General features: G+C 40.1%; 1 protein-coding gene across 1 annotated transcript in view; it reads left to right on the plus strand.

Annotated features, from left to right (window-relative positions):
• The window catches only part of Ubn2 (ubinuclein 2), an 86371-nt gene that overhangs the window by 20845 nt on the left and 51375 nt on the right, over positions 1 to 14151 (plus strand). Inside the window, exons 3-6 of the mRNA XM_013021614.1 lie at positions 2953 to 3054; positions 7643 to 7780; positions 9075 to 9178; positions 11322 to 11814. Coding sequence (XP_012877068.1) covers positions 2953 to 3054; positions 7643 to 7780; positions 9075 to 9178; positions 11322 to 11814 — 837 coding nt within the window. The remainder of the gene's footprint in view (positions 1 to 2952; positions 3055 to 7642; positions 7781 to 9074; positions 9179 to 11321; positions 11815 to 14151) is intronic.

Here is a 14151-nt window from a genome sequence, read left to right on the forward strand (position 1 = left end):
AAAAAAAAAAAAAAATGGCAAAGAATAATAGCACAGATCTTTTAATCTCAGTACTCTGGAGGATGAGACAGGAGGGTGGTGAGTTTTGAAGCAAGCCTGTACCAGAAAAAAATTACCTAATCATTAATAAGCCTATTGCTAGGCATAACCACTGAAAATAGTTTAACATTCCAGTATGTATCCTTTTGAGATTTGAAAAAATGCATGCATGTTTATATATGTGTACTTTTGTACTTTTTCTGGCTTTGTTTTGCTGGTACTGGGGCTTGAACTAAAAACCTTACACACTCTTTCTCACAGCTCCTTCTGTACCCACTTGAACCACACTTGCAGTTCCTCTTTATACTTAATTTTTTTTTTTTTGGTGCTGGGTATCAAATCTAGGATTTATACTAAGCAAATGCAGTATCCTTCAACTATGTCCCCAGCGTTGGGCACAGTTGTTTTACTAAAAACAGATTCAGATGTTTCCTTTTATGTCAAAGTCTTCACTATTGTTCCCAGTTATATTCTCCCATTAGTAATAACCATGGTTATGTCTTTGAGATTCTTTGTATTTATCCATAGAGGTATACTGCAGTGTTTTTCAGTTTTCATAATGAAAAACATGGTCATCCTGCCTGTATGACAGATGAAAAAACAGCATCTTGCTATTTAAATGTGGTCTAACAATACTTCTTGGGTTGAACAACTTTTTTTTTGGCCTGGGCACTGTCCCTCAGCTCTTCAGCTCAAGGCTAGTGCCTTGTTACTAGAGCCACAGCGCCATTTCCAGCTTTTTCTGCTTATGTGGTACTGAAGAATTGAACCCAGGGCCTCATGCATGTGAGGCAAGCACTCTACCACTGAGCCACCTTCCGAACCCACAACTTTTTTTTTTTTTTTTTTGGATCCAGGCATAGGGCCTGAACTCGGCCTGGGTGCTGTCCTTCAGCTCTTCAGCTCAAGGCTAGCACTCTACCAACTTGAGCCACAGCGCCACTTCCGGCTTTTTTTCTTTTTTTGCTTATGTAGTGCTGAGGAATTGAACCCAGGGCCTCATGCATGCAAGGCAAGTGCTCTACAACTGAGCCACCTTCCCAGCCCCAGCCCACAACTTTTTAAATGCTTTTTAAGTACCAGTATTGTTCTGAGAATCAGCAAAATTCTGACAATTGATAAACTAGTTTTCTTACTCCTTACATTAATAAATATTATTTCACCACATTTTAATATGGGTATTAACATTGAACAGATACAGCCAGGTGCCAGTGGTTCATGCCTTTAATCCTAGCTACTCAGAAGTCTGAGACCTGAAGATCATGATTCAAAGCCAGCCTTGGTAGGACAGTCTGTGAGACTGATCTCTAGCTACCTCCAAAAGGCTGGAAAGGAGCTGTGGCTTAAGTGATAGGGTGGTAACCTTGAGTACAAAAGCTCAGGTATGGTAGCCAGGCTCTGGAGTTCAACCCTAGGGACTGGTACAAAAAAAAAAAGAGAGAGAGAGAAAGAGAACTATAGACTTAGAAGAAGTTGTAAAATAGTAGAGAAGACCCTTCTGTTTATCCCCCAACTTTTCCCAGTTTTTTGTCTTACATAAGTGTACCCTTCTAAACCTGGGAGTGCTCAATTGATGAGGAAGCCGACTTCACTCTGATTTCAGTGGTTTTTTGTTTGGTTTGTTTTTTGCCAGTCCTGGGGCTTGAACTCAAGGCCTGGGCACTGTTCCTGAGCTTTTGCTCAAGGCTAGCACTCTACCACTTGAGCCACAGCCCCACTTCTGGCTTTTTCTGTTTATGTGGTACTAAGGCATCAAACCCAGGGCTTCATGCATGCTCGGCAAGCACTCTACCACTAAGCCACATTCCCAGTCCTGAGCAGTTTTTATGCATTATTTTTCATTTTCTACCTGTATAATTATATAATGTTCAAAAAATAATTTTTTTCTTTTTGCTTATGTGATACTGAGGAATCGAACCCAGGGCCTCAGGCATGCAGGGCAAGTGCTCTACCACTGAGCCACCTTCCCAGCCCTCAAAAAATAATTTTAAGTTGGTCTTTAGTGATTCATACCTGTAATTCTAGGTACTTGGGAGGGGGATATTGTAAGGATTACCATGTGAGGCTCGCCCTGACAAAAAGTTGATGAGATCCTGTCTCAACCAACAGCTAGATAGCTACTGTGGGAAGCATAAATAGGAGGATCAAGGCCCAGGCTGGCCCAAGCTGGCCCAGGCCAAAAAAAAAGAGAAAGAAGAGATACCCTTTCTCAAAAGAAACAAGCAAGAACAAAGCCCTAAATTCAAAGCATTCTACCATTTAAAAAAAAAAATTTAGATTTACAGAAAAGTTACAATGAAAACACAGAAATCCTTATACAGTTCTTACCCCTCCCAGTTGTTAGAATGGCACATTCATAAAGTGCATTTGTTACAACTTGGGGACCACCATTGCTACATTACTATTAACTAAACTCCATGTTTCACCAGATATGGTTGTTTCCTCTTATGTTCTTTTTTAATTCTTAGGTTTTTCAGATTTTTTTTTCTTTCTCAATTGTAGGGCTTGAACTCAGGGCTTGATTCAAGGCTGCCGGCTCTACCATTTTGAGTTTTCTCCATTTCCACTTTTCTGTTGTTTAGTTGGAGATAAGAGTTTCACAGACTTTCCTGGCCTGGTTTTGAACTGTGATTCTAAGTTCTCAGCCTCCTGAGTAGCTAGGCTAACAGGCGTGAGCTATCAGGGCCCAGCTCTCCTTGTTTTTGATAATCATGACTATTTGAAGAACACTGGTCACATATTTTGTAGATAGTCCCGTAATATGGATTTTAAATGTTTTTCTTATGGCTGGGTTAGGGTTTTCCCATGTAAAATTGCTTTGTCCCCTTTGTGAAAAAGTCATTTGAATTCCTCTAACAGGTTTTATAAAATACCATGCTCACTCCATCAATCTAATCTGTCTGTTCTTTGCAGGGTGGAAAACCCCGTAAACACCGGAAGGATCGGCTACAAGATTTAATTGATATAGGCTTTGGCTATGATGAGACAGATCCATTTATTGATAACTCAGAAGCTGTGAGTAATATGTCTTTAATATGGCAGCAAATTATTTTGGCTAGTAGAAGCAAAGGCAAAATAACTTAAGTAGTTCAATGAATGTTTTTTTTTTTTTTTTGTCGGTCGCGGGGCTTGAACTCTGGGCCTGCGCGCTGTCCCTCAGCTCTTCAGCTCAAGTCCAGCGCTCTACCACTTGAGCTACAGCGCCACTTCCGGTTTTCTAGTGGTTTATTGGAGATAGGAGTGTCACGGTCTTTCCTGCCTGGGCTGGCTTTGAACCTCGATCCTCAGATCTCAAGCCTCCCAAGTAGCTAGTATTACAGGCGTGAGCCACTGGCGCCTGGCAGTCAATGAATGTTTTTATGAGTGCTATTTTTTTTTTTTTTTTTTTGCCAGTCCTGGGGCTTTGATCTTGGCCCTGGCCACTGTCCCTGAGCTGCTTTTGCTCAAGGCTTACATTCTAATACTTAAGTCACAGCGCCACTTCTGGCTTTTTCCTGTGTATGTGGTACTAAGGAATGGAACCCAGAGCTTTGTGCATGCAAGGCAAGCACTCTACCACTAAGTCACATTCCCAGCCCTAAAGTTTGTTTGTTTTTTTGTTTTGTTTTGTTTTTTGGTCGGTCGTGGGACTTGAACTCTGGGCCTGGGCGCTGTCCCTCAGCTCTTCAGCTCAAGGCCAGCGCTCTACCACTTGAGCTACAGCGCCACTTCTGGTTTTCTGGTGGTTTATTGGAGATAGGAGTCTCACGGTCTCTCCTGCCCGGGCTGGCTTTGAACCGCGATCCTCAGATCTCAGCCTCCTGAGTAGCTAGGATTACAGGCGTGAGCCACCAGCGCCCGGCCTAAAGTTTGTTTTTAATTAGAGAATACTGCATGTAGATTTAAAATTTTGTGATGTTGGGTTGGTTTATGATGGGTTGAAGTAAACTAGATCATGTTTGGCAGGGCTACCCAGTAAATATTTGAGACTGAAAGCCATGTGATGTCTTACAGTTAGTTACTGTCATCGTAACTGGAGAGCAGTCACAGACAATGCATGTGAGTCAGTTAGAGTAAAACCTCATTTATGGGCCCTGACATTTAAATTTATGTTATTTACAGGTGCCACAGTATACTTACCATCTTCTGGTACTTTTCTAACAATTTAAATCATGTACAGTCTATTCCTTCCAGGCTGGATAAAATAAGTTGGTAGGCTGCACTCACCCTGTAGGTTGTGGTTTGCTAACACTATACTAGATCATGATTTATGATAGGCTGTGCTCCTTTCCACAGCCTGTAAAAATCTCTTGAGATTCTTTAGTAATTGCTCATTTTCAGACATATGTAGTTAACATGAATTTCATTACCACTCCTACTTCAAATGAAAATAAAAACCTTTTAAAAGAGAAAGGTTCTAGCCAAATGCCAAGTAACAGTTTATTAAATTAATGGTTCTTAATGCCTTGGAGGTAGAGATCTTCCTTTACCAAAAAGCTTGTCATTCAGCAGATATGGGCAGAAAATGCTCAATAGAGAAGTCCTAGATTAGAGTCCCACATTGGCTTCTAATTTATGAAGTAATCAGAAATGAATCTTTTTTGGTTTTTTTTTTTTTTTGGGTCTGGTCATGGGGCCTGAACTCTGGGCCTGGGCACTGTTTCTCAGCTCTTCAGCTCAAGGCGAGTGCTCTACCACTTGAGCCACAGCACCACTTCCGGCCTTTTTTTTTTTTCTTCTGCTTATGTGGTGCTGAGGAATCGAACCCAGAGCCTCATGCATGCAAGGCAGGCGCTCTACCACTGAGCCACCTTCCCAGCCCCAGAACAAACATATTAAAGAGTCTCATTGCCAACATTTCTTTTAGCTATAACATGTTTACCATAGTTTTTGCTGTTTTGTTTCTATGCTTTCTTTTTTTTTCTTTTTTTTTGGTTGGTCGTGGGGCTTGAACTCTGGGTCTGGGCACTGTCCCTGTGCTCTTCAGCTCAAGGCAAGTGCTCTACCGCTTGAGCCACAGACCACTTCCGTTTTTTTCAGTGGTTTATTGGAGATAAGTCTCAATGACCTTCCTGCCCGGGCTGGCTTTGAACCTCGAACCGCAGATGTCAGCCTCCTGAGTAGCTAGGATTGCAGGCGTGAGCCACCGGGACCGGCTGTGCTTTCTTCTTTTGTGTGCTTTGTGATGGTCCTAGGGCTTGAACTCGGGATCTGGCACTGTCCTTGAGCTTTTTTTTAATAAAGGCTATAGTTCTCTACCACTTGAATCACAGCTCTACTTTTGGCTTTTTTGGTCCTTAATTGGAGATAAGAGTGTCACATACCTTGCTTCCTAAGCTGTCTTTGAATTGGAACCCTCTGATTTTAGCTTCCTGAGTAGGATTACAGACGTGAGGCACTGGTGCCTGGATTGATTCATAATTTCTTTTTTTTTTGGGGGGGGGGTCTGGTCGTGGAGCCTGAACTCTAGGCCTGGGCGCTGTCCCTCAGCTCTTCAGCTCAAGGCTAGTGCTCTACCACTTGAGCCACAGCGCCACTTCCGGCTTTTTTCTTTTTGCTGAGGAATTGAACGGAGGGCCTCAGGCATGCAAGGCAAGTGCTCTACCACTGAGCCACCTTCCCAGCCCAATTTTTTTTTTTTAATTTGACATTTCTAGACCTTGAACCCAGGGCCTTGCATTTGCTTGTCTTGGCTTGCTAGTTTGGAGCTCTACCAACTTAAGTCATGCGTCCAGCTGATTTATAACATCGTTGATCACTATCTTCATTGTGATGATTCTCAGTTAAGAATCACCCTCTTAAGCCGGGCGCTGGTGGCTCATGCCTGTAATCCTAGCTACTCAGGAGGCTGAGATCTTAGGATCACAGTTCAAAGCCAGCCCGGGCAGGAGAGACTGTGAGACTCCTATCTCCAATAAAACCACCAGAAAACCAGAAGTGGTGCTGTGGCTCAAGTGGTAGAGCGCTCGCCTTGAGCTGAAGAGCTGAGGGACAGTGCCGAGGCCCAGAGTTCAAGCCCCACGGCCGACAAAAAAAAAAAAAGAATCACCCTCTTGGGCTGGGAAGGTGGCTCAGTGGTAGAGCGCTTGCCTGCATTCACGAGGCCCTGGGTTCGATTCCTCAGTACCACATAAGCAAAATGAAAAAACCAGGGGCTGGGAAGGTGGCTCAGTGGTAGAGCGCTTTGATTCCTCAGCACCACATAAGCAAAAAGAAAAAAAGCCGGAAGTGGCGTTGTGACTCAAGTGGTAGAGTGCTAGCCTTGAGCTGAAGAGCTGAGGGACAGCGCCCAGGCCCAGTGTTCAAGCTCCATGACTGACAAAAAAAAAAAGATTGATTTCATTTCCTCAATACCTGTGAATATTCCATATTTTTCTTTGAGGAATGATGCTTTTTCCAGGAGATAAGTATTCATCTTCAGTTCAAATGCTCATGAGTTTAATAAAAAGATTCTTCTTGATCTTTTCTTACTGTGTAATGTTCTTGTTGAATCTCCTGACTGTTTTTTTGTTTTGTTTTGTTGTTGGTTATGGGTCTTGAACTCTAGGCCTGGGTGCTGTAGCACTCTACCACTTGAGCCACAGCACCACTTCCAGTTTTCTGGTGGTTTATTGGAGATAAGAGTCTCATGGACTTGACTGCCGGGGCTGGCTTTGAACTACAATACTTAGGATCTCAGCCTCCTGAGTAACTAGGATTACAGGCATGAGCCACCAGCGCACCTGCTTCATTGTTATACATCTTTTTTTTTTTTTTTGGGTCCGGTCGTGGGGCCTGAACTCTGGGCCTGGGCGCTGTCCCTCAGCTCTTCAGCTCAAGGCTAGCGCTCCACCACTTGAGCCACAGCGCCACTTCCGGCTTTTTTCTTTTTGCTTATGTGGTGCTGAGGAATCAAACCCAGGGCTTCATGTATGCAAGGCAAGCGCTCTACCACTGAGCCACCTTCCCAGTCCCAGAAATGAATCTTTTAAAGTCACCTTGTTTTAAGGTGTAAATATAAACATGTTGAGAAACATAAACAAGTATAAAGTAATATTATGTGTAGATTAAAAAAAATTTGTATGTATCTGTGTATGTTTGCGTATTTTTGCCAAGCACGCCTCCACTTCCAGCTTTTTGGTGGTTAATTGGAGATAAGAGTGTCATGGATTTTCCTGCCTGGGCTTGGTTTTGAACTGCATTCCTCAGAGCTCAGCTTCCTGGGTAGTTAGGATTATAGGCATGAACCACTGGTGCCTATCTTATGAGTTCAGTTTTTTAAGATTTTACACACAGGTGAAAATCATGGTATTTGTCTTTGTTTGTGTGGTTTATTTTATTTAATAAGTTACAGCTGTATACATATGATTGTAAGTGATAGTTTTATAAGGCCAAATAGTATTCTGTTGAACAGATACATCACATTTATAAAAACTGATTGGTGTTCTGATGTACATTTAAGATGTTTTCAATATGTTGCCTATTTTGACTAGTGCTTCTCTTTGGTGTGTACTGAGGAGTGGGATTTGTTGTCTGATTTGCAGTTTTGTGGTTTATATTCAATGTTTTTATGATGAGTGAACTTCTTTGACATATTTATAGAATTATAGACGTACAATGTATCTGACTCTTCTTTTAAATCTAGTATGATGAATTAGTTCCTGCTTCTCTAACAACAAAATATGGAGGCTTTTATATCAATACTGGCACTCTGCAGTTTCGCCAAGCTTCAGATACTGAAGAAGAAGATACTACAGACAACCAAAAGCACAAGCCACCCAAGGTGAGTTTATTCAACATTATAGTAATAAGGATAACAGTGAATTAGTAGGTTGTACTTTTTGTTGTTTTGTTTTGTTGGGTTTTTGCAGTGTTCAGGATGGAGTCCAGGACCTCATGCATGGTAGCAAGAGCTCTACCATTACTATACCTCCACCCCAGCATGTACTTTTTGAATGTCATTTGTGCCGTACCTGTGAATGAAAGGAAGAGTAAAACACTAACCTTAGTTAATGAATCTTAATTTTATGCCTAAATTAAAATTATGTAGACATGGAAAAATTACTATTTATATCATACTTAAAATATATTTTCTTTTGGGACTAGGAATGTGGCTTAGTGGTAGAGTGCTTGCCTAGCATGCATGAAGCCCTGGGTTTGATGCCTTAGTACCACATAAACAGAAAAAGCCAGAAGTGGCTCTGTAGCTCAAGTGGTAGAGCACTAGCCTTGAGCCAGAGAAACTCAGGGAAAGTGCCCAGGCCCTGAGTTCAAGCCCTAGGACTGGCCAAAAAAGAAAAAAGAAAAAGAAAAATATATTTTCTTTTATTATTTTTTCTCTACAGATAAGATTTGATAATTTATTATTTCTGGGATATGTTTAAGTTTCTAGATAAGTAAGAATGGTGTAATATATGTATTGAAAATTGTCCTCTGCTACCCCTCAAAAAAAGAATTGTCCCTGGCTTTTAAAAAAAACAAACAAAAAAAGATTTGGTAAAGATGAGTTTTAATACTAAATACCTTTTCTGCTATTTAATCTGGAACATAATTTTTAGAATTAATACACTGTTTGGGGGAAATTAATGGTGTCTGTATTTTCTGACATGAGATCCAAAGACTTAATTGTACCAGAATTACCACAGTCCTTGTTAAATGTGCAAATCTAATTTCTGTAAATAGTTAACTAGTTGAGTAGTAACCAGTTAATTTGCCTGTATATCTCATTTTTATTTTTCTATGAATGCTGTTGATAATATTGTTGTAAGAGTTCTCAGTACTTGTTTTGATTCACAGAACAGGCCTGCCACACTTGTGAATCATTTATGTTTGTTTTGGTTTTGCTCTGCTTTGTTTTGATTTAAGTTGCCCAATCAGTCAGAAAAGAACCCAGAGAACTGAATCAAAACCATAGGGTGAGAGTGCTCCTGGCCCCTGAGCACCTGCACCTTTCTCAGTGTCTCCTGGACATTTAGACTTGAAAAAAAAAATCACTTCTCGGGATTTCAGCTTGCTAGTGTTAAAGAGAAAAGCATTGGCATTGAGATGAAAGATGTATTCTTTTTATCAATATTCAGGTTCCCAAAATAAAAGAGGATGATATTGAGACAAAGAAGCGGAAGCGGAAAGAGGAAGGGGAAAAGGAGAAGAAGCCAAGGAAAAAAGTACCCAAACAAATGGGGTATGTTAACCTAATATGGGCACTAGGGTCACATTATGACTATTTCCCCTTGTAGAAATGTAATTTATCATTAATTAATTTAGCTTGGGTCTAATTTAATATACTGACTAGTATAAATAATCTTTTAACTTATATTTTAGCGATAAGTTGGTATTTATTAATAAGCAGAAGGCTTTGTCATTTTGGATACTGGGAATATTTTTAGATTCAACTTACAGATTAGTTCATTAAAATTTTTGCTCATTACAATTTTTCCAACAAGAACCATTTGAAACCGGGCACTGGTGGCTCATGTCTGTAGTCCTCGCTACTCAGGAGCCTGATATCTGAGGCAGTTGAAAGCCAGCCTGGGCAGGAAAGTCCATAAGACTCTTATCTCCAGTAAACTACTCAAAAAAGCTGGAGTGGCACTGTAGCTCAAGTGGTAGAGCACTATCTTGGAGCAAAAATAAGCTCAGATACAGCACCTAGGCCCAGAGTTCAAGCCCTAGGACTGGCAAAAAATAAAAATTTTTAAAAAGGGGCTGGGAAGGTGGATCAGTGATAGAGCGCTTGCCTTGCATGCATGAGGCCCTGGGTTCAATTCCTCAGCACCACATAAGAAAAAAGAAAAAAAAAGCCTAGAGTGGCGCTGTGGCTCAAGTGGTAAAGCGCTAGCCTTGAGCTGAAGAGCTGAGAGAAAGCGCCCAGGCCCAGAGTTCAGGCCCCATGACTGGACCCAAAAACAAACAAAAAAACCATTTGAAAAAGATGGTGTAAACATCCAACAAAGAATTTAATCTTCTAGCCCTAAAAATAATTTTAGATGCTCAGATTGAGAATTAGCAGTAGTGTTTGTGAAAAACATTTATGGTTGCTTTAATATAATAAATATCCTAGGCTGGGGGTGTGCTTAATGAAAGAACACTGCTTAGCATGTGAGTCCCAAGAGTTATTTTTTATGTTTGTGACTTAGGAAGCATATTGATGCTAAAAATCAAATCAAAATTGTCAAAAGCCTTGAGTCAAAAGAATAAGATATTTGTAAGATTCTGTGGGGAATTGCTGCTTGCCTCTACTTTGCCTTTTTCATAGAACCAATGGAAAAACTCTTCGGAGAGGCTAGCTTTCCTTCCCTCCTTAACCAGGAAGTACCCAAAAGGTTGATGTAGATAGAATATTTCCCTTTCTAAACATGGGGTTATACTTGTAATTATGACCAGAAGTCAGTAAGAAATTCTTGAGAAAGCCAGGAATGATGGCACATACCTGTAATCCTAGCACATTCAGCATTAAAAATTTCCCAGGCACACTGTTTTAAGTTTAGAATATATAACAATACTGAAATATGAGCTGTGTTCAAGGTAATAATCCTGTAGGCTCTGTAGTATATGTAGAAACATTTAAGCTACAATACTTAGAAAGAGTTGAGAATGATAGTAAATACAACTTTCCACTAGTTTAGGTAGAGAGAAGGTTATTGAGAATTACAGCTTTTCTGAATGATGTTCAGATGGTAGTATCAATTAGAGCAGCAGCATCTAGGAGATGACAACATAAAGGTGTAAAAGACATGGTCACAAATTGGGACATTGGCTTTAGTATTTCTTCAGTGTTCTGTAGCTTAAGCCACTTGTGCTCCCAGTTTGAAGGTGGACAATAGTAAATGTCTGGTTGTAAGTAACTCTTATTTTCAACAAGAAATACATTACTGGTGAATTCTTTTTTCATATTTCTTTTTTTGGTGGTAATGGGTTTAAACTCAAAACCTTGTGTGCTAGGCAGCCAATAAAATAAAGGTTACTACTTTATAGATGGGCTAGGAAATATGGACATTCTACAATTAGTGTATTAAACTTTTAATGCATTTTAGTAAATAAGCAACATTGAGTTTTATTTCTTTCCATTGGCTTTATTCCTTTCTTTTTCTTCACTGTGATAGCCATTTATGTATCTGCTTTAATAGATGACAATCCAAGTGATGATAAAGAAAACACACACACACACACACACACATACACACACAGTATAACTTAATAAATTTAGAAGAAAATTGCTCTATCACTTTTCAAATGTCTATGTTAGTTCCATATCTACTTTCTTCCATGGAGCTTTGACTTTTAAAGTCTCACATAGCCTAACTGATAACTTTTTTTCTTTACAGAGTTGTGGCTCTAAATTCACACAAGGCTGAAAAAAAGAAGAAACGTTATAAAGATTCACTTTCTTTAGCTGCCATGATACGAAAATTTCAAAAAGAGAAGGATGAATTAAAGGAGTCTAATCCGAAAGTCCCAGTGACCTTATCAACCTCCTCTCTGACCAAGTCCCCGTGTGCTGCCACAGCATTGGGAAATGATGTCCCGGACTTAAATCTGAGCAGCACTGATCCAGACCTCCCCATTTTTGTTAGCACAAATGAACACGAACTGTTTCAGGAAGCCGAAAATGCCCTAGAGATACTAGATGACTTCGACTTTGACAGATTCCTGGATGCTGCTTCTGATGAGAGTCCTCTCTCTGAGTCGGGGGGAGAAAATGGAACCACCATCCAGCCAACCTTTGCCTCTCAGGTTATGCCTAAGGTGATACCTACACTCCCAGAGGGTCTGCCTGTACTTCTTGAAAAACGCATTGAGGACCTCCGTGTAGTAAGTGTAATGAATGACTCTTTTAGTTTTTATTTGCTTCATAAATGTACTAATGCTTCGTTTTTTTAAATGATAAAGTGACCCATAATTGGCTCACCCTTTATTTTCCATATTCTTTCAAACAGTGTCTGTATACGTAGACCTTTTGCTTACATTGAAATAATTACAGCATATATATAATTTTTTGTTTTGTTTTTTTCATTGTTGGTAATGAAATATGTATTAGGGAAATGCTCTACTAGCAAAGCTGAATCCTAACCCTCTATAGATTCTTTTATTACTTCAGTTTACTTACAATTATTTTTTGTATGTTTTATACAATTTTCATTAGCTACATAGTCATATAAAGAAAACAGCGAGCCAGGCATCATTAGCTACATAGTCATATAAAGAAAACAGCGAGCCAGGCGCTGGTGGCTCACACTTGTAATCCTAGCTACTCAGGAGGCTGAGATCTGAAAATCGCAGTTTCAAAGCCAGCCTGGGCAGGAAAGTCCGTGAAACTCTTAGCTCCAATAAACAGCCAGGACATCAGAAGTGGCGCTATGGCTCAAGTGGTAGAGCACTACCCTTGAGCTGAAGAGCTGAGGGACAGCACTCAGGCCCAGAGTTCAAGCCCCATGACTGACGAAAAAGAAAAGAAAACAGCATTGAAAGAAGCAAGTTAGGAACACTGAAAAGGTACCTGAGTGTATTCCTAACTTTGGTGATATCTAGTTAATTAGCTTTTTAATCTATTATTTTTCAGTGATACTGATGATTAAGCCAGGGTCTGATGAGTGCTAGTTAGCCGTCTACTACACAATTATGTACCCAGCCCTTAGTCATATCATAATCTATTTTTCCAACAGCTGTAGTAGATGTGAATTATAGTCTTACTAGGACAAATGTAGGAGCTGAGCCTATCAAGTATCACAATAGATTCCTCTCCAGGTCAATTTGGCTTAATAATATTCCTTTAACTAGTTGTTAGTCTAGTTAATATCTTATATCCTTTTTGGTGGTATTTTGTTTTAAGATGTGCTAGTTCTAGCTTAAAATGCTTTTTGAGTACTTGAACATGTTTATCTGAACCCATGCCGTATTTCAGTTGTTTTGGAATATTTTTCCTCTTGATACATAAGTAATACAAGCTGGGTGTGATGGTATGCACCTATAATCCCAGCACTCAGCAGGTTGAGGCCGAAGATCTGGGGATTGAGGCTAGCTTGGGCTATAGCAAGATCCTCTCTCCAAAACAAAACAATACAGAATATTCATACTTAGGGAAAGACTTTTGTTTTCTGACACTTTTGTTCCTCATGAGAGATACTTACTATCACACTGCTATTTTTCCTATTTCTTTTTCTTTTTTGGTTGGTCACAAGGCTTGAACTCAGAGCCTGGGTGCTCTCCCTGAGCTTCTTTTGCTCAAGGCTAGCACTCTACCACTTTGAGCCACATTGCCACTTCCTGTTTTCTGGTGGTTAATTGAAGATAAGAATCTCACACACTTTCCTGGCTTTGAACTGTAATCTTCAGATCTCTCAGCCTCCTGAGTAGCTAGGATCATAGGTGTGACCCACCACTGCTATTTTTCTATGAATTTACAAATATTACTAAAAATGATTGTTGTATATGGCTACAATGTATGAGTTATAATGTATGTGGTTGTAATACATGACTATACTATATTTTGCCTTTTTCTCCTAGAATTTTGCTATTTAAATAATCTGTTGCATTTATTTAACTCTTTTAAAAAACTATTATCTTTAGGTAGTTGTATAGAGAAGATGCCATATAACAAAGCAGTTTATCGCCCCTTTCAACATTCTTACCCCCACTTTGACCCACCCTTTATTTTTCTTAATTTTGAGGTATATACAATGAATTCTTTTTTTTGGGGGGGGGTCCAGTCGTGAGGCCTGAACTCTGGGCCTGGGCGCTGTCCCTCAGCTCTTCTGCTCAAGGCTAGCGCTCTACCACTTGAGCCACAGCGCCACTTCCGGTTTTTTTTTTCTGTTTGCTTATGTGGTGCTGAGGAATCGAACCCAGGGCCTCATGCATGCAAGGCAAGCGCTCTACCACTGAGCTACCTTCCTAGCCCCTACAATGAATTCTTGACTACATTGTTCTCTCTTTCCCCCCTTCATTCCTCTACCTTCTTCCCTTAGCCCTGCCCCCTATCCCCTTTTCACGTATTTCTGGTATTGATTTTGTTGGGCTTTGATCTAGTCTTTCAGTCTAAAAGATTATACTATTTGAGCTCTCCATAGTGTCTGTTATACTTCAGTTAATTCATTTGTAACCACGTGCATATAGCCCAACAAGTTTAGTTACAGACATTGGTATTTTTTTTTTTTT

This window comes from Dipodomys ordii, unplaced genomic scaffold, assembly GCF_000151885.1.
Source record: "Dipodomys ordii isolate 6190 unplaced genomic scaffold, Dord_2.0 Scaffold56, whole genome shotgun sequence".
NCBI lineage: Eukaryota > Metazoa > Chordata > Mammalia > Rodentia > Heteromyidae > Dipodomys > Dipodomys ordii.